General features: G+C 42.4%; 1 protein-coding gene across 1 annotated transcript in view; it reads left to right on the top strand.

Moving 5' to 3' along the window:
• Positions 1–674: 674 nt before the first annotated feature.
• The window catches only part of UBTD2 (ubiquitin domain containing 2), a 27,868-nt gene continuing 6,560 nt past the window's right edge, over positions 675–21,982 (top strand). Inside the window, exon 1 of the mRNA XM_009318481.1 lies at positions 675–913. Coding sequence (XP_009316756.1) covers positions 739–913 — 175 coding nt within the window. The 5' untranslated portion in view covers positions 675–738. The remainder of the gene's footprint in view (positions 914–21,982) is intronic.

Here is a 21,982-nt window from a genome sequence, read left to right as displayed (position 1 = left end):
AATGCTTTTGTGTTTATGGTGAATGAGGTAATCACTTTCTAAAGCTTGATGGATTCCTGGATTATTCTTTACGGATTTCTGTCTCTGACAGTTCTAGCCTTTGTGCATCTTATTTGCCTTTCTACATATACTTACTCTGAATTAAAACTTTTTAAAAGGAGATGATGCAAAAAAAGATCTTTAGCCTCTTCAAACTCTTGTATTAACAGAATATCATGTTTGTTGAGCAGAGAGCATTGCTAGCAGCGTAGAGTGGAGATCGAGATGCAGTCTGGTCTCACTGCACCCCGGTGTTGGGATAACAGGCGTCTCACTGTACCACTGCTACAGCCTTTGGAAGATGTCTGTGTCGGGTGTGAGTCTCCCAGCCAGGCACACACAGCACAGGCGGAGGGATGCGGAGTTACTGGGGAGCTTGGGGAGAAGTTGTGGGGTGCTCAGGGGTGCAGGTGAAATTGGCAAGCAGGACGTAGCCCCTCAGTTTTTCTGAGAGGTAAAACCAACTTGGAGCCCAGGGGAAGGGAGGTGATGCCTCATAGGAGGTGGAAAAAGAGGATCAGGGTTGCCCGAAAGTAAACTTTAGCTCCGTAGATCCTAAACGGTATAACCAAAGGGCACTTCAGTAATTTTGCGCTATTACCTTTTTTTAACTTCCCTTCCTTTTTCTCCTCCACAGTTGCTCTTGGTCGTAATCAGCCCTTGAAAAAAGAGAAACCGAAATGGAAAAGTGATTACCCCATGACAGACGGACAGTTGCGCAGTAAGAGAGATGAGTTTTGGGACACAGCACCAGCTTTCGAAGGTCGCAAGGAGATTTGGGATGCCCTCAAGGCTGCTGCACATGCTTTCGAGAGCAATGATCACGAACTGGCACAAGCAATCATTGATGGTGCAAATATAACACTACCACATGGTAGGTTCATCTAAGATGGATGTGGCCTAAGTGTAACAGTAGGTTAAGGCAAATGTTTTTTTAACCTGAAAATCAATTGAGACATATATGCAATAGTTTTAAATACTTGTATTTCAGTATGCACAATGTCTTCCTATTTAGTGTTTCAAAGCAAAATTACGTTAGTGTGTAGAGGGACCAAGAAACACTACCTTTTTACTGTTACCTAAATTTGAATGTATGATCAGGTACATGGTATAATACACAATTTAAGAGTCTGATCTCTGTCACACGTGTGACTTTCTAATCTCTTGAAACACCTGCATGCTCGAAGGTACAGTTTTCTTAATTTTTTTTCCAGCCTCCCTTTGTAAGGGAGTGGATTCTTTTTCCTGATCTTATGGTTTTCTTTGGCACTTGAATTGTTTTGGGGTTTGTTTTTTTAATTTCTTTTCTGAAGAATATGAAGAATATGAAAATTTTTCTTTCCCAAAAACTTGTTGCTGGCAATCTGCTGTAAGATCTTGCACAAGATAAAGTGTAAGCACTTACTTCAGGTGCTTTCCCTTTCACTCTGTTCTGAATTCTGATTTTTTTTCAAGCTCTGTTCTCCCTCACTCCACCCTCTGAAATGAATCGCTCCCCTTTATTCCCAATAGAAATACAGTTCAAGTTCTACATTTAAAGAAAAAATTTGAATGGATTTGTAGCTTCAGTAACCTGAAAGAATCGGGATGAAATTAAAAAAACAAACGAAACCACAACCAGAACAACCCACACCAAAAAAAACCCCACCACCAACCCATAACAAAACACACTGAACTGAAGCAGGCATGTGTTCTGGTTAGGCTCTGCTTGGTGTCCTCTCCTCCAGAAGGGGCATGAAGAGGCTTGCACCAAATAATGAACTTGTTCCAGACACGTGGAGCAGAATGCTGTATAAAAGACATTATAGATGTGCTGATTAGGGTTTCCCAGGAAGAGAAAAAGGATGATGTGGAAGATTGCATACCTTGCTTTTTGGCATAACTAGTCTTCATGAGATTGACTACTTGTATTAGCTTTTTTTCCTTTTTCTTTTATTGGTGGTGTTTAGGACCTCAATTTCCTTAAGAAGTCACAGTTGATCATATATTTAGTTTGGAAGGGGTGGATTTAGGGATGTCCGTCTTTTCCCATACTAAAGTGTGAAACATTACTAGTTGCTGGGGCTCAGTGTGTTGTTTTCCCATCTCCTGTTCAGCAGTCAGGATCTCGGCAGCATCGCTGAGAGGTGGAAACTTCCAGTGCTGCAACATGACCTGGCTTCTCCATAATTCATGGGCGATCTTTTGTGGTCCTCCAGATCATTGTTTGTTTTCAAGGAGGTTTGTGTTTTGCTGGTTTGACTGATAATGAGTGAGTTTTTTGTCAAGGGCAGTTATGCCTATGGAATTGATTTCTGTATTAGCTGTAGTTTTAAAGATAAATTTGTCAATTATTTCCAGAACCTGCCAATGCCAGGGAGATCTCAGGTCTCCTCTTTGACAGACCTGTTGGAGGTCTGTATACATTCTAGGCCCAATCCATTGGAGAGAGAAAAATAATTTCCCTGCTATAAGCTAGTGTGGTTTTCAACAGATAGAGAAAGGAGTCAGGTTGTCTAGCGTGGAACTGGTATCAGAAAACCTCTTTCTTCCTGTGCTTGTCATACCATGTTTTTTTCCTTCCATTAGTTCATAAAACTGGTCAGAATCTGGAAATCCTAAATTACCTACCAGGCTTCTTGATTTTTATATATCAATAACGTACTTTAAATAGCATATTTATTCTGTGTCCAGAAAACATCAGCATATTCTCCTTCTAAATCAATAGTGTTGCTGTTTTTTTGTCCTTCCAAAACAACTACATTGCAGAAAATATCCCAGAAGCAGCTGGGTGTTTAGGCAGCTTGTGAGCTGGAGCAAATTGTATAGGTGAGAGGGGTCTGGCAAAATTGATAACAGAAGTTACTGATAATTTTAAGTCCCCATTCAGATAATAATTAATATCTCAGAGATTGAGTATTTGCAGACCTAAAGTAGTTGCTGCATTGTTTTGCTTAGTTGCTAAAATAAAAATAGCAGAGGTGAGGAAAACTCAATGTTATATACGGGGCGGGTTTAACAAAATATAGATTACCTTTCACTGTGGTCTCTTACTGCTTATGTGAGTTGCTTTCCAGATCAGACTTTAGCTTAGCGTGAAGAATTGTCGCTTATTGTGTGAATGCTAACTCTCTGCAATGAGGGTCTGAGCCTGCTTGTGACCATACACAGAAGACTGATAGAAACGTAGTTCTTTTAGTAAATGAAAACTTCAATCACGAGCATGCTTTTGTAGTGAGGGGGATATTATTTGTATAATGTGGTTATGGATTTGATGAGACCCCAGTAATGAGCTATTTTGACAGCATTAGATTATGTCTTCAGTTTAAATGTTGCACAAGTGTACATATGAACAGCACTTCCAGGGGAAACGTTAAATTTACAGCATCAAGTCATGCAAAGAAGCCGTTTGACATGTTAGGTCTCTGCTTCCTCTCGTTAGAGTGGCATAACAACTTGTAATTGTGGAGGAGGATTTTATTCAAGTGGGAAAGCTTAAGTCTGCCTGGAAGAATGTGTCTTTGGCTTCTGAGATGGAGTCGCTTGTGTGTCTGTGCTCCTCGCTTTCAAGAAGAGAGGATGGGTGATGTATAGTTTCGACACTCCCAAATTTTGAAAATAGCATTTCTTAGTTTCTTGAATAACTGCTTATTAAGCTTATTCAGATTTTAAGGCTTTAAGTCCCAGCAGTTTCTGGTTGCAAGCAAAAATCTGAAATTGGGCAGATAACTCGCATTTCTTCTCTTTGGGCAGTCTGAGGAATGTAGGATGGATGGCGTGCCCTGGAAATTAGCCCTTTTAATGCCATTGAATGTAACACTTAGAAGCATGTGAACTCTTAAATTTGGCTTTTCAGCAGACAATTTGCTTGTGGTCCTGCCTACTACTGGCAGACTGTACTCTGCTTTCTAAGGCCCACGTGCAGAATATTCAGAATATTTCAGAAATAAGTCAGGAATCAAACTTGTATCAGAGGCTCTGTTGCCCAAGCCAGGCCTGGCCTGAGGCCGGATTCCAAATACAGAGAATATTTTGAGTATTTATTCAGGATCTCGAGTTTAGTAGTGATTTTTGTACCCACAAATTTGCTTGCTTTTTATCCAACTTTCCGCTGGTGACACTTGTCTTGTGCATCAGCTGCTTGCATAGTTCTCTGTGCAATGTGACCTTTCCACTAGAGAGAAAGCTACTTCTTTTAGAAATTCAAGTATTTCTTAGTCATCAAGCATTATTAGTGCCATGTACGAATAGATTATGAATAAAAGCCTTCCATTTATGGGTTCAGTAATGCCTGTTATCAGCAAACTGAGCTTATCTCCAGGCAGGTAGAACAAACAAACTGTCCTTGTTCTGAGTGACACCAAAAACCCCCATGTTTTTGTTTACAGAAACTCATTTTGTGCAGAACTTAAAGAAGGGAAAATAGCTGTTAAGAAGTGCAGCCGCTGCATATGCATTAACGTATGCGTAAGTCCTGTGCTTACCTGGCTTACACTACCACCTAGATTTACCTATGTAACTGCTGAGCAGTGCCGTGCCCCACGTGGGGGCGTCTGTCCTCCCACCCTGCCCTGGGCTCTGCAGAGGGACCTGGAGCATGGCAAGGGATCTGTGTCACCTCTGAAATTCATCTTTTATACCCTTTTTATTGTCTGTAGCTGTTTACCTGGCCAGGCAGCAAATACACATCCAGTTCAGGTTGTGTCTTCTGTAACAAAGTTAGGAGGAGACTTACAAAGCCTGCAGAGCCTCCTGAAATAACACCTAAACGCCTACGTGCAATTTTGTCTTCTGGGTCCACCAGAAACCCTGGTAGAAACTGCTCGGGAGTGCCAGCATGCCTCCTTGGAGTTCAGGCTTTGTTTCTTCGAACAGGAGGAAAAGGGAAAATTTGCTGCTCAGGCTGTGCATGAAAGCACTCTGTGTTTCCCCAAAGAAAGCAACTGTTAGGAAGATGACATGTAGAAATCAAGTCAAGATTTTTTTTTTTCCTACGTAAATAATGTGACAATATAGCTCTGGCATTTTTGTACATGAAAATTTGTATTTGTGATGGGACAGATAAGGATGGGACATTCTTCCTTTGATTTCTTAGCTCACCACAGAATCTTGATTCCTAAGGAAAACCAACATCAACTAAGATAAATTCCTTTAACTCTATTGAAAAAATAGAAAATTTTTAATTTTTTCCTCTCTGGAAGGAATAGGTCTTTTGCAAAATGATGCAATACTACGAGACTATGGCATTTCCTCTCATTTCTTTTCTGTGTGCACAACTGAGGCTTAAAAAAACCAAGTCAAACCCATACATCTCCATTTTAACTGTCCCTGTGTGGTAAGCGTGTTGTGTACATATTCAAACCCTGTATTACAAAATTAAACCTTGTGGGAAGTGGAGGAGTGGGAAGAAGGGGCTGGGGAGTGAGCAGGGACTGACGGAGGTTTGCAGATACAAATTCTGGCCTAGCTGATGCTGCAAAAATAAAATTGCTCTTTTATTCCAGAAACGTATAGGAAAGAGAGGAAAAAAATGCATCTCTTCTTAACACTGCATTCAGCCAGATATCTCACTTGTCTAACCTGTGTGAGGAAAACTAACCAATATAATTTTTCTAATGGATGCCTTTTGCTCTCTTCTGCAGTTAAAAATAGCATGTAAGAAGTATTAAATAAATAAATAAGCTTGTGGGGTGGGCTTAGCACTTCTCATCTATCTTGGGTGCCTCCGTGGGATGTATTTAAAAACAGAAATAATGTTATTGCCAGTTTATACATTATTTTTTTCTGATGTCTTAAAGTAGCACATCCTCAATATTTTATTAATAAGTCCATTTAAATTTAACAAAGAACAGTTTTACATACTTCTCAGCTATCAAAAAGGAAATGTTGGAGTGTGTAGTATTTTATTAGGGTCTGCACCAGATGTTAGCGTTGAGCTGAACTTGTCCTGAAACTAGTTAATATTAATTGGAATCTGTCTGGGGTTAAGTGGAGTTTTTAAATTTCAGGATGGACACTTAATCCGTTGTAGCATAGTGACCAGTATATTGGATTTAACTCCTTTAATACTATTTGAACGATAAAAGGGCCTCTCTGTAAGCCCAGTGGCTTTGTGCTCGGGAGCAGTGAACTTCTCTGTGCCTTAAAATACAGCTCCTGTAGCTCGCAGCGTGCTTTTTCCATGAGCATTCTTGCAGTGCTGGCTCTTTGTGTGCAAGCAGAACTGTCACATTTACTGCGTGTAACACTTGAGATCATGAAAAGTGGGGATATGAGTATTTAACTTAAATGCTGGGGGAAAGCAGGTGAAATTACTGAAATGTTCTTGCTGTGAATAGAGCACTTTCTTCCCCTTCGGGTGAAATATTCAACAGAAAAGCATTAAAAAAAAAAACCAACCCAAAAAAACCCAAAGCCAACAGCAGTGGGGTAGAGGAAAGCATGCTTCACCTCTGCTATTTACCCCACCCCCAGTCCAAACACAAATTCCGAATTTCAGCAAAACTCTTTTTTCCCTATCGAGCTGTAGCTATGCATCATACTGTAATATTTGCTGCCTTTGGGCCTGATGGTTCCCAGCACTGAAGAGCAGCTTTTAATGGCTGTGCCTGCAGTCCTGCATCCCTCTGTGCACTGCCTCCCCTTTGTGTGCACCGGGGTTTTGGAGGCTGTGGCTGTCTGAAAGGACGCGTTGCGTCGCTTCGTGTACCTGCCGTCCTTTAGTGCTCAGCTGCGTCTCAGTACAGCGCTGTGGTTCAACAGACCATCAGGATGCACGTGCTCCTTACTGAGCAGGTTGGGGTTTGGGGTTTTTTTTTTTTAGTACTTAGCCAGTACTATGTGAGCACTTACTAGTTGTACTCGGTAAAGAAAGTTACCCTCTGCTATACTGAAAACTCCATTTTTGTTTGTAAATGAAGGATTTCATGCTGTTGCTCAAGACCTTGGGAGTGCAAGGGGGAGGGGAGAGAGGGCAATAGCTAAAGCTGATCAAACGGTATGATTTGGTGTAAAGGGCAGAGCAGCCCATAGCACAGGTGCATTTGGCAAGATGTCAGTGTTGCTTTTAGCGTTGATTGCATTCATTGTGCAAGAAGTTCTGAGGAGGTGTTGGACGGGCACAGGGGTTATTGATGGTGGGCGTCAGGGTGCTTTACTGCCTAGCGCTGGTAGACTGTTCATATGTTACCTTTATTAGGATAGTGTTTTATTAACATTGTTCAGTGGATGGTATTACCTTGTTTCTATCCTTACTGAGATTATTCTCATTGGGGAAATTTCAGGCTGACAGGTTTTGCCTTGCTCTAACTTCTTTTCTGCAATAGTGTTATGAAAAGTTTACATAGCAAGATCACGCTGGTGCAAGAAACACAGGATTTGCCTAAAGCAGTTGTCCCCAGTGTTTGAGACTGGATGGACAACAGTCTGTACTGGTGGTAGAGGCAAACCATAAGCAAAATACCATTTTCTTCTTCCTTGCAGGGCTGAGGAACACAATAGTGATGGGAAATTTGAGCAGTCTATGCCATCAATATAAGTTAGTCATCCCAACCAGCCTCATCCTTGCTTATAAGGAGAGAGGAGGGTGTACAGACCCTCCTTTGCACAACAAAACCACCCGAGGTTGCATATGACTTGGAGTGGGGGAAGGGAGGCGTGATCACCGTAGCTTATTTTTGTAGAAACAGTAACTAAGGATGAAAATAGCATTCAGTGCTTTTATTGAAAAGGAACCAGACAGTTCTCTGTCCTGGAGGGGCAAAGTTAGCAGCCAAGTGCCAGCAGTTGTTTTAAGGCTGTATCAGCCGTTAGTGGCTGTGCCACTTCGTATTAATTTAATAAAAGGTCTTATATATCACAGGCATATAGACTGGTTTGTATTAAAGCCAGATCCTATATCAGAAGAGGGTTTCTTTATACCATCCAGGAGTGAAATCAAACTTATTTTTTCTAAGCCAAGTTGAAGCATGGTCTCTAATTCAAATAATTAGGTATGAATTTTATTCTGTTGCAAACTTTGTGCATCACCTTTTAGAAAATACATCTGCTGTGGTGTTTTTACCGATTAAATGGGAATATCTGCCAAACCCTGCTCCTTCTTGAATGTTAAGGCTCCTCATGTCACATGCCTGACCTTTATTAACATCCAAGAGGTGCTGCATGTGAATGCCAGTGGTGGAATGCTACTGTAAATGAGCTTTCTGCAACAGGCCCTGTGTATCCATCTCATACACTGATTTTCCAGGCTCCCAAAACAGTAATCACTAAAAGTGAGCTGCCAGATGTAGATGGGAAAGGAAGCAGTGGAAGGTAGTCGACAGGCTCTCAGGACTTAGTCTTTAAATTTGTACAATAATTCAGAAATATCTGCAACAAAATTATATAGTAGATGTTTAACACTGACCATTTCTTATACATCTCCCTTAAAATAAGTAGCTTCAGAAGTGGAACTCTGTCATTTTTGTGGTGCTTTTTGTGTGATGGCTATATTGGACTTAACTGTTATATTGATGAATCTGTGGTTGAGAGAATCTGTACAGTAAATTTCACCGTGGCATGTTTAGCATTTTAAATTGAATCTGCTTCTGTAAACTGCTGCCTGTTAAGCCACAAGATCTTTGTGTTTTTTCTCCCACCCTTGCCTGCCAGCTACTGTATCCATTGCTTAGCCTTTGCTAGGGGGTTAAGGCTGTAGGACTTGCTTTCTCAGTAGCTCATTTGTCTGAAGAGACTTTTTAATTGTCATTGACAAAATATTTTTTCTGTAATGTATTACATTGTCTACACATATGTGAAACATTGAACAGTGTGGTTTTGTATGTGGGTACAGAACGCTCGGTCAGGTTTTTCTGATGTCTCTTTAAAACGATACTGAATGGCATTTTGGTGACTCTGGCTGTCTAATTTTAGATTGCAGCAGTTATGAAAGCTTTGGGAGGTCTGGCTATCAAAGCATATCTGTCAATATGATCAGCAGTAGTACTAAGACGAGTATGCAGGCCGTAAAAGTTAAGGAAACTCCTGCAAAGTGGTGGGGGAGACCAACTCATCTTCAAAATCCATTTCATGGAGCAACTTTGTGCATGCTCCTTCTGCCCTCTCTGTCCTCAGAAAGTACCTCCTGCTGATGAGAAATCTCTGAAATGCTCTGGCTGTTTAACTTCTCCTCAGGCACAGTAATTGCTTTTTCATTAGAAGACTTCATCTAAATTAGGGATCTTCAACCAGTGGCCTCCAGGCTGCGTGCTCCCTGCTCGGACACCAAATTCAGCCTGCTTCAGCCCGCTTCCTGGTGGCTGCTCGGAGGCAGCCGGCAGGGTGGCAGCTTCTCTTCCTCTGCCGTCTCTTGCCTCCGTGCTTCTTGGCATTTTCTCTGTCCGTCGATGAGCTGGTACTCCTGGAAAGGTGACTTATTGCTCTAGGGAAATGCCTTTTTCCAGAGAAGCACACGTGCACGCAGTGCTGGGGAATGGCAGATGCCCTGCTGCATGAGCAAAGTCCTTACAAATGTTACACTCAAATCAAGAAGGGTCCCTTTGCTCTGTAGTTGTTGCAGCTGAAGACTGGCCAGATACTTAGAAGGTCTAGCAAGTTGTCTGGTAAAAGGAAGAGAATTGTTTCATTTTTGCTTTTGATCCATGTGAAATTTAAAAAGACAAAAGTCAAATTATTACACCAATTACTTCAACTTTTACTGTCCTTTGGGAAAGGAATTGAGGATTCAAAATGTAGATGCGAACTGCAAAATGTTTAAATCTTTTCTAAAGCCTGGTTTAACATTCTCTTTTACCACTTTCTGTGTCGTTTGGTTTAACAGTGCTGTCAAGTCTGTAAAGCCTCATCACATGACTGTTGCACAATTGGCAGCTTTAGCTGCATTTTTCTTTTTAAGCTGGAACTTCAAGGAGGAGATATTAAATTTATAAATATGAGTGAGAAAACAGCTCTTCCCGGCTGAAAATACAGTGCGTTATTTCAGTTCCTGGATGCTTAAAGCAATCCATTTGTTTACCTTCACACTGAAAAAGGGGAGGTTTGCAGCAGTAATTTATAAACTGTAGTGCAGTAGAAACACCTTCTTTCATAGTAATCACTTCAGAGCTGGGAGTTGAAAGCTTTGGAGAAACCTTTGGTTTGATTTTTATGTTTAAGTGGAGTTGTGAATGCTTACGCTCTTGAGTACTTTCCCCATTTCCCTTTTGAAAGCCTTCTAGGGGAGAGGGGCAAGGAGTTAATGCGAATAACCCCATCCTGCATTGACGTGGAGTCTCATGGCCAGTTGTTTTTACTCTTTAGTGGTGTTTTCTCCTGTCTTTGCTCGGGTTTTCACTCTGAAAGGACCCATGCAAAGCAGAGTGTTACTGTGAAGGTACTTATGAAGCACAAAATAAACAAGGAAGAGAAACGCTTGTTTTTAAGTGAAGTTGTGTAAAAGATTGCTTTCCTAAATAGCAAAGCTAGCTGTTGCTGGTCTCTTTCATTTGATGTAATTCCTTGGATTGTTTTTGCTTGAGTCAGAGGAGGGATGCAAGGGAGCAGGGAGGCAATGCTATACAGCAGAATGGGGCTGCTGCTTTGCCAAGTCCCCTTCTTTAGAGCTGTTGACACTTTGGAGGGGAGAGTGTGCATCCTAGCAGGGGAAGTATGGAGACTTTAGTGGGGTGTGAGGGTGTGTTCAGCGTTTCTTTCAGAGAGGCAGCATGAAAGAAAGCATAATGTGTATTCTCAATTTGAGAGAGCAGTGGTGAAGTAGAGTTGGCTTCCCAATACTGACCAGGGCTGTGGACCCTGAACACTTTAGGCTGCAGAGCAAGACTGAGCAGGTTGCCTTTACACAACCTCCTTGTTCCCCCTGCACATCTCTGGGGCCGCAGGATCCTGAGCGGGGTCAGCGTACATCTTTGGCTTTAAAATGTCCCTTGCCACAACATTGGGCTGCTTTTGACATTCATCAGTTCCCCCGTCCAGTTTATAAGACAGCTGCAAGCACCTATAGCAGGGCGATTTGATGGGTATTGCAACAGCAGGAACGAGCAGGAGCTGGGAGTCAGGCAACTGCTAGGATGGTTTTGCTGCTCAGAAAAACATCCATGCATCCGCAGCCTCAGAAGCGGTGGGAAGGGACCATTTACGAAGGGCCTTTACTTTCACAGCCAGTGGCTTGCGTGCATTTTTAGAAAGAGAAGGATGTAAAACAGCAGTGATTTTAAAATGCACTGCACTTCAGAGGAACCCTCGTCTACCACGTAATGAAGTGATTCTTAACAGAACCATCAAATGGGTTATTCATCCCCTCTGCTGGAGAGTTGTGGGCTGGGTGTGACTCCAGGTTTCTGAAGAGCACTGGTGTGTAGCCCCTGCGTCATGGGAGGACTGTGCTCCACTGGGTTGTGGTTAGAAGTGAGAGGTAGAGATGCTTGAAGAGATGCTTGGAGTATCATCCATTGCTAGGCTGTCACCATGCAGCTTGTGGCTGAATTAAAACTATGTGTTTATATGGTGTTTTGTTTCATTAAAGAAATGCTTCTTGTAAAAGTGAGCCATTCAAGAGATCCCCTGACTGAAAATTAGAGAAACACCAACAAATTATTTTGTAATTGGCAAATTCCATGTGAGAAGGCTGCGTCTGCAGTGCCTACCAGGCGGTGCTCCACAGGGTTGGTGTTTCTCTTGTTCTCAAGGAAGCAAATAACAGCCAGGCTAACATTTGACCAATATTCGTGTTCTTTCTGTGTTGCAACCACTGTGCATAGCGTGTGGTGGAAAGGTGACCACAGAGATTTGTGAGTAGAGAATGAGGGGAAATGACAATAGTTAATCAATGAGGCAATTAAAGATAATCATTGGAATTGGGTTAGCGTATCACTACTGGAGGTGCTTTTATTCTAATGGTGCACCCCTTTCTGTTACTTTTAATTTTGTCTTCCGTCCTCTCCAAAATTCCAGATCATTATGTGGGATCTCTTACTCTTTCCTACCATTCGCTTAAAGCTAACATGCTTGGGCCAGTACCCAGACACTGAGGAGTAAGTACATGTATTCACAATGTAAAATGTGCCTTGTGCTGCTTTAAAGCAAAGGGCTACTGTGGAAGACGGTGAGAAGACCCATCCCTCCTTGGGAATTGCTTTATCTTCCTTACCGTAGCCTTCATTAGTGCTTGCGGCACTGGGACCTGTGTGATTCTGCAGCTGCTGTCTCGTGTGTTTTCCGTAGGAATGGTACAAGCGCTCTCTGCCATCCCGGGTGCAGCGTGTTGGTGCTAGTGAAGGACACGTTACGCTGTTGTGCTTCACCAGACTCCTCCTAACCTTGAAACAGAGTCTATTTTCTCAAAAGCCTCTTCAGAGCTACAATTAAGATGATGCTTTCTGTTATTTCTGCTGTGATTAATATTTTAAAAATAGATACACAACATCCTTTCTGTGGAACACTGGATTTCTTCAAATGGAGCATTGAATCAAATCATCAGGATGTAAAGCAGTTGTGACTGGCTGAAATATTTATATATCTAAGTGCAGGTTAGAAACTATCAATCCTTCAAATAAAAACCCACTTAGGCTATATCCTACAGTTGTTTTCCTTAAATATTTTTAACTTCTGTTCTTGTTATTTTGAAAGGTATTTTGAGGAGCTTCATCAACATAATGGCTTGGACTCTTCTCAAGTCTCTTCCCCTGGTAGCATATGCCTGTCTGTTTCCTGTCTTTGGTTTCAATTTGCCTTTTCTGCTGTGGTGAGGACGACTGTACAACACTGTTTTCAGAACTTTTTTTTTTTTTTTTTAAAAAACCATTAATGTGTGACCAGGAATGTGCAACTAACTCCTTTAAGGAAAAAGGAAAAAAAAAAAAAAAAAAAGACTGACTCTCCATGATGGCCATTAAATGCTCAAAATAAATCTGGACTCATGACAAAAGAACATCTCAAATTCTTCTTATAAGAAGCTGCATACCGCTTGTTGATCTGCATCTTGCAGATCTTCCAGACAGGAGTATGTCCGTCTTAAGTGAATAATATTCCTCTGATATCTGATAGTGGTCAGGACATGATGTCTAGTTTATTAGATACTCCACAGGAGTGGACATTTACTCCATCATTGGCCACTTACCCAGTTTCACTGCTGTATCTGCTTCATCTGCCTGGCTGTCCGCTAGTAAAATGAGAAAAAGAAATATGAAGTGTTTAATGTACTCCTCATTGAAAATTTCAGTATAAGCCAACGAGAGCCCCCTAGATGCTGCCTTCTGTGTGAAAAGGTGATCTTCAGAGGTGGTATTGCTTGCTTCTGTAATTGACATAGAGCATTTTGCCCCAAAATTGGTGTTCCTGAAGGAATTGGTGTCCTTCACAGTGCCTCATTTCAGTAAACGAGGGGCTCAGCCAGACCTTGGGCATCTCACTTGTTCCTTGCCCATGGATGCTCCCTGCTCCTCCTCCACGATCTCCGGTTGACAGCGGCCAGGACACTTGTCATCCTTCTCTTTTGGCTTCAGGTATCTGAACAATAGGAAGATGGTATCTTTTCTTCAAGACCGAGGCAAGATAGTTATGATCGGAAGTGTCTGAGTCGCAGGAGGCGGCTTCTCCCTAGCAAACTTTTTAGGGCCAGATAATGGCTGAGGAAGGTCCCACCTGGGGCGTGTTACAGAAAGCCCAGGGAGTACCACCAGCCCGCAGGCGAGCCAAGAGGTGGTGTTTTAATACTTTACTGAAAGAGATTGTGAAAGATTTAAATACCTTAGGGTGGTAACTTCAGGTCATTACAGGGCTTCAGAGAGTGTGTTACAGAACAGATTTACCTCTGGAAATGGAGGAGAAAATTCCTGAATGTCTTCAGCACTTAGCAGGCTGGTAAGGGCATATTGGAGCACAACAAAAGCGTGTGATAGATACCGGCTTCATCTGGTGAAATCCAGATTTGCCAGTAAGGGGAAAAATACTAATTTCAAAGAATTTTTTTTTTTTTTCCTTAGTGCTAGCGTGCCTTGTGATACTATAGCTTGAAAGGGTTAAAACAATAAGGGACTTCTAAATCATAACTTGAAAGAGGCTGACTTTGTTGAGACCTAGAGCCGGTAGTTGCTTTTTGCTGACATTTATTACTGAGAAGTGGAACAGGCTTTGCTCTTTTGCTGATAACACTTCTGAGCCTAATACAGAGCCTAGCACAGAGCAAGCACAAGCAATGTTTGTTTTGTTAGCCTTATTGCAAAGAATACGTGCAACAAAATAAAGTGTGTGTTTCCATGCATGCTTTGACTATTAATTATTATACAGAAATAACGAAATCTCAGAGCTTCCTTTATTTGATCCGTAGCAATCAAGGAAGTTTTTTGTAGAAGTCATAGCTGCAACAAGGCCTTGAATTTTTAACTTGTCTGGGCTCTCAAGGTCTGTGCAGATCCTCAAAGCCTCTGCTAGGTGCATGTTTAGGGCGTGATGCAGCTCTGACTAACATGCAATCTTCTACATTTGTGCTTAATCAATACATTTTTTCATTTTTATTATAAATAAGGTAACTTTGAAGGAACAGCACCTTGGAGGTGAAGAGCACATTACATGGGATAAAGCAATGCTACAGCCTTCTGTTGCTTCAAATCTTTCCTGTAACCCTCTTTAATCCCCTCCGCCCCCACCTTTTTAAACAGCCTTGTGTTGTAGTTTTATTTTAGGATGTAGGTACTAATGTGGGATTGTGTCAGTTTGCTTGACCTCCTTGGAGCCTTTAACATTTTTGCTGGTTATCCTTGGAGACTGAGCATGCAAATGGATGGCTTCTATGCTCATTTACAGATCTTTGAATGTCAACACAGGGATACAGGCAAGTTTGGGAGCAGCAAGAGAAAAATGGTACAGGGCAAATTTTTGTCTAGGTCATTCTGTGCTTTCTTTCTATCCATCCCCTGTTGCATATTGGTAGGTCGAGGGGAGAGTTGTTGTTTAGTCTCAGAAAGTAGTTTTCCACCTCCTTTTCTCATTGCAAACTGATGTGGGACTTCTCCGTGCTCCATAAAAGCCAACATTTGCTTTTGTGTTTGGTCTAAGGGGTTGTCTCCACTGCTGTGTTAGCTGAAGTTACAAGTGCTGTCTCAAGCCGAATTTCCACGCATATCCACTTCTAGTTCAGACTAAACTAAGTCTCAAATATCATTTTGCTGCCCAGAGGAGGGCATTGTGGCAGGCAGGGGATTGTTCAAAGGTTAAGCGCACTGACACTGGTCATGCAATGGAGATGGAGCAGCTCGAGCTGCTGCAGTCACTAGTTGCTAATTGAACCTCCCTGCGCAGGGCAGGACTTCTTACCGTGGTCAGACTGTGCCTTCTCCACCTGAGAAACAAAAAGACATGCTTTTTCTTGGGGTGGCTACAAGAGTCGGTCCAAGGTAGGACAAGCAGTTAAGGACAAGTGGATTGTATCTGATGAGATTAGTCTGAAGCAAAGGTAAAGTTGTCTTTGCCTTTTGTCATATTTGGAAAGGAGCGTAGCAAGCTCTGGTGTATTTGTCGGATGATGTAGTGGTCCACGGTGTTGATCACTAATCTTAGCTAGAGGAAAATCCTCTTAAAGTAAAATGCAAATAGCATAGCAGTTACCTCGTCTTCCAGAATTAACTGGAAATAGCAAAGTACTTTGTCATATTAGGAAAGTGAGACTGAATAGTTATGTTTTGTATATGGTTATTATGCAAAAAGTCCTACGGTAATGGACAAAGACTTTTTTCTCTGCACACTGAAAACAGTACTCAGAAAGTATGTTGCTGTTCATAGAGTGATGGAATCTTTTCATAAACATAGGGGAGCTAGTTTAGGTTTAACACAACTTCTGCAGTCCAAATGGCATCTTCTCTTCTCCTGTTTTGTGAAAGAATAAAGCGTTTGTACCTCAAGAACCAATATGCTATGTTTTCTGGTGGTCTTTCAGCAACATCCTAGTCAAAAACCATGAATTCTGCATCAGAAGGAGACTTTTACAAGCCTGTTTTAGGAGAGCAGAGGAAAAGCTTTGTAAAAGACCTCCAAAGAAAGCAAGAAGTGCTTAAGTCTTTGTGGTTGGCAGGAAGAAGGAAAATCTCTCTCAGTTGTATAAAGTGCTGCTGTTAACCTCCCATGTGGTTTTCCATTTTAACCATGTTAGTCATAGGATTTTGGATGCTGAGCGCTAGGTATTCCCTCCTGGTTTACAGGAACAACAGACTAGTTAAAATAAAAATTCAGTGGTGGTAAAGGCAGTGACAACTTCTGTAAATCAGAGTTCTGCTTCTGTGCATCCTCACGCTGAACTGATAACCTGGTCATTTAATAAGTTGCCAAGTTAGCTGGCCATGGAGGGATATGATGCAGGCTCAGATGATTGCGATACCATGCCTTCTTTTGTTCCTCCAAATCTCCTTTAAGAAGGTGGATAATGGAGAACAGCAAATGTAAACAAAGAGGCTATACAGAGAAGCTCTTTTACCAAATAGATTTTTTTTTTTAAATTTTATCTGAGAAGTCTGTCTAGACAGGCATCTATTTTAATGACATGCAAAGCAGAATAGTACATGAATACTTCATTAGTAAAAAGACTTGTCATCTTTGAACCCTGATGTAATGTTTCTTGGAAGCTGTTACCTTCTTGCAATATTAGATCCAAGTTTTACAGAGTGATACAGAAGTGGCAGTACATATAGTATTGCTAACATGACAACTAGCGAGCGTTAATACATAATTGACTTTCTCTATCAAACCTCATTTGGATAAAGAAATACTCAGGGATTAATCTGTCTGTTCTAGAATTTGTATCGTGGCGAAAGCCTGCAAGGAAAGGGAAGGGGAGACTTGTCGTAAAGGATGCCATGACTGTGACTGACTAACCAGCCTCTGAACCCATGGCTGTGGTTAAAATTTACCATCTTCTTGCATTGTTTAGTTCATAGTTATTATTCATAGTCCTAGTCTAGTAACTGGCAGTCCTTAGCCACATTGTGGATTACAGGTGCATACCAGCCCAGTGGGTGTCTTAGTTGTCTGCCACAACCAGAGGAGATGAAAAGCCAATGAACTGCATAGACTGTAGGTATCTGTGCTCTAGTGAAGCTGTATTAAGGAATAATTAGTTCTGTTCTGTAAGTTACACCGCCGTCAAGTTTTGAGCTTTCTGGCGTAGGTCCCCTCTTTTCTGGCTTCCCCTCTTTCTCTGGCAGACGAGCACGGTGGGGCTGCAGATCCCAGTTCGTCTGACAGGATTGCCACTGCTGCTGTTGGCATTAGTGAGGATTTTTAAGAGGAATTTTGAGGGAGTTGGTTCATGGCCCTGAGCCCCCTTTCCGACAAGCATTCTCCTTCCCAAATCGTTCTCCATTCCCACCCATCCCTCCTCCCATGGCAGCTAGTCCCTCTCCTCTCCCTGCCCTGCTCTCCACCCTCCAAGCACAGCAGGGACAGTAAGGGTTGCACACCCACTAACTGCAGCTAAAATTTGAAGAAAAGTGGCTTGCTTATCTAGTGCAGAAATTTCTGTCTTTCAGAAGACTGTGTTAATCTTAATTATCTTTCACCTTCAGCCTAGTTAATTAGTGCTAATGAATTAACTGATGCTGGTGCTCTGCTATGATAAATGGAGAGGATCAGCGTGCCTAGCGATGCACCTTGCATATCTACACCAGCCTTTTCCCAAAAGAAATGCCGTCTGCTCCTCCTTCCCAAAATCCAACCCAAAACAAAAGGTTTCTGACAAACATAGGTAGCAATGGCATGTAGGCAGATTGGCTTTCAATTATAACACATGGACAAGACATACCTCAGACTGGGTGATGATGGCACATCCCTGTTAGCCAGCAGATTAGTGCAGAAGGAGCTGCGCAAACCCCTTGTCTCGCTTCACTGTTCAGATGCATCTCGGTTTCTTTGGCAGGTGAGCATTCAGGCAATGCCATCTTAAGAGTGCAAGCTTCACTATCTGCAGTGCTGCTGTCCTCTGGTTTCAGTAGGTACCGGGCGCCGCTCATTCAGTGATAGCGGTTTGGGTTTTCCTTCCCTGTGCCAGCGTGCAGGCATGAGTTGCAAAACTGGTTTCAAGAATGGTTTACTCATGAGATCGCCAGCTTGGTTCACAAACCTGCCCCGCACTAGGGTAAGGTGTGCTTAGTTTGAAGCAGGGTGACAGATACACATGGGGGAATCTTTTGCTAGATACTTCGACTGAGATCTGCTCTTCAAAGTATTATTACAGCAAAAGCAGCTCGTTAGGATCCTTCAGGTTGGAAGGGACCTCAAGAGGCTGTCTAGTCCAACCCTCTGCTACAAGTAAGTGTGTCTCAGGTTATTGCCTTGCAGAGCCTTTTCAGACAGCTGAATGTACGTTATTTTATCAACGATCTTGCAGCCCGGATGAGCTGGGTTTTCTGGAGAACATCCAAGCGTGGAGATGAGCGTGAGCAGTGCAATAGCTGATTCAGTGAACCAGCTACAAGCTAGTTCTCCTGCCAAAGAACGGGGTGGGAGGATTACAAAGGCAGTAGCAGAGTGTCTTAATTTTCTTCTCCTTTCCCTTGTTGTAATGCACTAAGCACAATTCCAGTCTGTCTTGTGCCAGTTGCCACAAGCGGGAGTGAGCTAGTCCCCGCTCACCAAGCAGCTCCCAAAGCACTGGGATCTCCTGCTGGCTCTGGGAGTCGTACTCCTTTGTGGAATTGAGCCAGACCGATAATATTCCTGTAATGAAAGAGCTGTTTTTCAGTGAATTTGAAATGAGAATTATTAAATGCTTAACACTTATTACCTACAAAACCCATTCTTTAAGGAGCTGGAGTAAGTTCTTTATTATACAGGGAGGCTGAAGATGAGAGCAGAGCTGTGTTGTGTATGCAGTTCTGCTGTGGCTTAGGAGACGAGCTTGTACCTTTATAAAGGCTTTGTACAGTAGCTTTATGGTAGTTTAAATTTGCATAGCCCATTGAAGTTTAGTGTCGAAGAAGTATGGGAGGGGGCTTATATATGTGGTTTATTATCAAGTGCTTCATCCATACCATTAATGATTACAGCCAGTTTATTGTTCTCCATATGTGGTGCAAGGCACAGGCTTGCACAAGTACTCCTATGCGTTGCCCTCCAGAAAATGGAAGAGCTACAGTTGTTAACTGCAGCATTAAGCCATTTCAGTCATTATTAAGTTATATGGGGTTTAATGTGAAAGCTTTTTTTCTTTTAACTCCTCCCAGTTTGTGATGGTTGTAGGTGAGCTGGAACAAAGCACTGCATGTTTTCACTTGTTTGTCTCAATCCTGTTCATGTACTGAGCAAAGTCACCCTTCACCACTCTGGCATGCCGTTGACGTCAGTACACTTTTTTTTTTCTTATAAGATCCTGTGTTTCCCAGCCGTGACCTGGAATCAGCAACTAATAAAGATTAAGAGTGTTGTGGTTTAACCCCAGCCGGCAACTAAGCACCACACAGCTGCTCGCTCACTCCCCCCCTGCTGGGATGGGGGAGAGAATCAGAAGAGTAAAAATGAGAAAACTCATAGGTTGAGATAAAGACAGTTTAATAGGTAAAGCAAAAGCCGCGCATGCAAGCAAAGCAAAACAAGGAATTCATTCACTCCTTCCCATCAGCAGGCAGGTGTTCAGCCATCTCCAGGAAAGCAGGGCTCCAGCACGCCTAACAGTGACTTGGGAAGACAAACGCCATCATTCCGAACGTCCTCCCCCTTCCTCCTTCTTCCCCCAGCTTTACATGCTGAGCATGACGCCATATGGTGTGGAATATCCCTTTGGTCAGTTGGGGTCAGCTGTCCCGGCTGTGTCCCCTCCCAACTTCTTGTGCACCCCCAGCCTGCTCGCTGGTGGGGTGAGGAGCAGAAAAGGCCTTGACTCTGTGTCAGCACTGCTCAGCAGTAAGGACAACATCCCTGTATTAGCAACACTGTTTTCAGCATAAATCCAAACCGTAGCCCCATACTAGCTACTGTGAAGAAAATTAACTCTATCACCGCCAAAACCAGCACAGAGAGATAGTTCAGCTTTTCTGCCTCCGTCATTTCTCTCTAGGAATTGTTGTACTGTAGGATGCAGAAGACGACGCACTTGTTTTCTAATGCTTGTAATGAGTTTCAGGCATTAGTGACCTATATTGGATTCAAACCAATAGTCTACACGTGAAAGCTCTACTATTGTCAATTTATTCAGCTTTTCAGTAAGAAAAACAAATGAACCAGCTGTTCCTTGGGCAAATGTGTTATACACAGACACTTAAGTTCCTTAAATTATCTAGTCTCACTGCAATGCTAGATTTTGTTTTGTGTCATCTTAATTTTTCTTCCTGCAGCAAGTCTGGCTGGCGGAAGGGAAGAAGAGATGGAAATCTGCTCAGTTTTTAAGTTCTGGGTGTTTCTGAGCAATCCTCCTCAAAGCTGCTCAAAATCTTAAAGAAATAGAAGGCACACCATGAACAGAAAACAAGAAATTTGCTGCTTTTTCTGAAGAGAATTAAAGAAATGCCAAAATGCCATTAAAATGCATTAAAACTGTTTATGATTTTGGATGAGTATGGTCGTATACAGCTGATTTCAATAACTTCTGCAGAAGTTTACCTTTGTGTCATTTAGGTCTCTTAAATTGCTAGTCCTTTCATGTGCAGAAGAACAAGTCCAAACTCTGAATTGTTTAGGGGTGGAAGCAGTATCTCAACCTGTCCTTTTTTAGTGTTTTCCCTTACCAATCCAGAGAAATCTCTCCATCCTAATAATCTCAGTAAAAGAAAGTTTTATGGCCTGCAGGGCAATTAACTTCAAAATGTTCCAATTCTGTATGCTTGATGATCATGTCTGCTTATTTTTCTGCCCAAAACTCTCAAGCTGTCTCCTACCTGGATAACAACCAACAAGAAGCTCTGCCTCGCAGCTCCTTCCAGAATTCCCCAGCCTCCAAGTTGATATTACTTTTGAAAGATTAAAATAATCCCATCCGCTGTGGTGCTAGCATTGTATCTTCTGTTCTGTCTGACTTGAATCATGCCTATAAAGTTAACTCTATAACTGTGTTGCGGCATTGATAACTGACCGACCTTAGAGCTTGCTTGACAGTGTAAGTCTTTAACTGGGAAATCCTCGGAGTAATGGATTGGTCAGTGAGATCCTCAAAGCATGTGCCTTAGATCCTTAGATCACATGCCATGGCACCTTAATTCTGAATGATAGAAGAGGATTAAGGTTTAGGTGGGTGGGTTGGTTGGTTTGTTGGTTCTGTCATTGGCTTTCCTCAAAAGCAATTCTTCATGTTGCTACCGGGATTTTTTGTGTCCAAGTTTAATAAAGTCGTGTCAACATCTAGAGGAGTATTTAAATACACAAAGAATACTCAAGTATATGAAGTATTGACAAGCTTAATTTGTCCTCTCCTCAATATTGTTGTGAGATCTTTTTATAACATCTTGGTCTTTCACGTCCAGTACAGAATCCTCCACCTGGGGAGGTGGAGGTGGCAGGCACGCCTGCCACCCATCCTCTCTGCTGCTTTCTTCCTGAAATCTGCCCCTTTTATGTGGTTTCTTTGTATGATCCAGCAGTGAAAATTCAAAGTACTGACTCACCCTCTAGGCTTTGGCATCTGAACCTGGCCTGGTTGCCTGATGCAGCATCCAGCTGCAGCATCAGGGGAAGGGAGGAGAGGCAGGGAAGGGGAAACCTGTGTAAGTGAGGCTGCGGGACAGCTGTCCTCGCGCGGCTCCGAGCACCCTGCCCGCTGGTGGAGTGCAGTGCTGGCAGGGGAGGGAGCAGGGCTGCCTGCCTGAACTGTGAAACCTCTGTTTGCGTGGCTTTTTTCTTCTCCAGTTTATGGGAGGCTGCATCCTTCCTCTGCCGTAACTGGCTGGTGAGGACCTTTGTTGCCTAGGTAACGGGGAAACCTAAAAAAAAAAAAAATTATTTTTCTTTTTTCTCTGTGTTTTCTCATAAAAGCTTGACATTCTTTTAGTGCTCCTTC

This window comes from Pygoscelis adeliae, unplaced genomic scaffold, assembly GCF_000699105.1.
Source record: "Pygoscelis adeliae isolate BGI_AS28 unplaced genomic scaffold, ASM69910v1 Scaffold42, whole genome shotgun sequence".
Classification (NCBI taxonomy): domain Eukaryota; kingdom Metazoa; phylum Chordata; class Aves; order Sphenisciformes; family Spheniscidae; genus Pygoscelis; species Pygoscelis adeliae.
The sequence above is the reverse complement of the archived record's forward strand: the minus strand, read 5'-3'. Positions and strand labels throughout refer to the sequence as shown.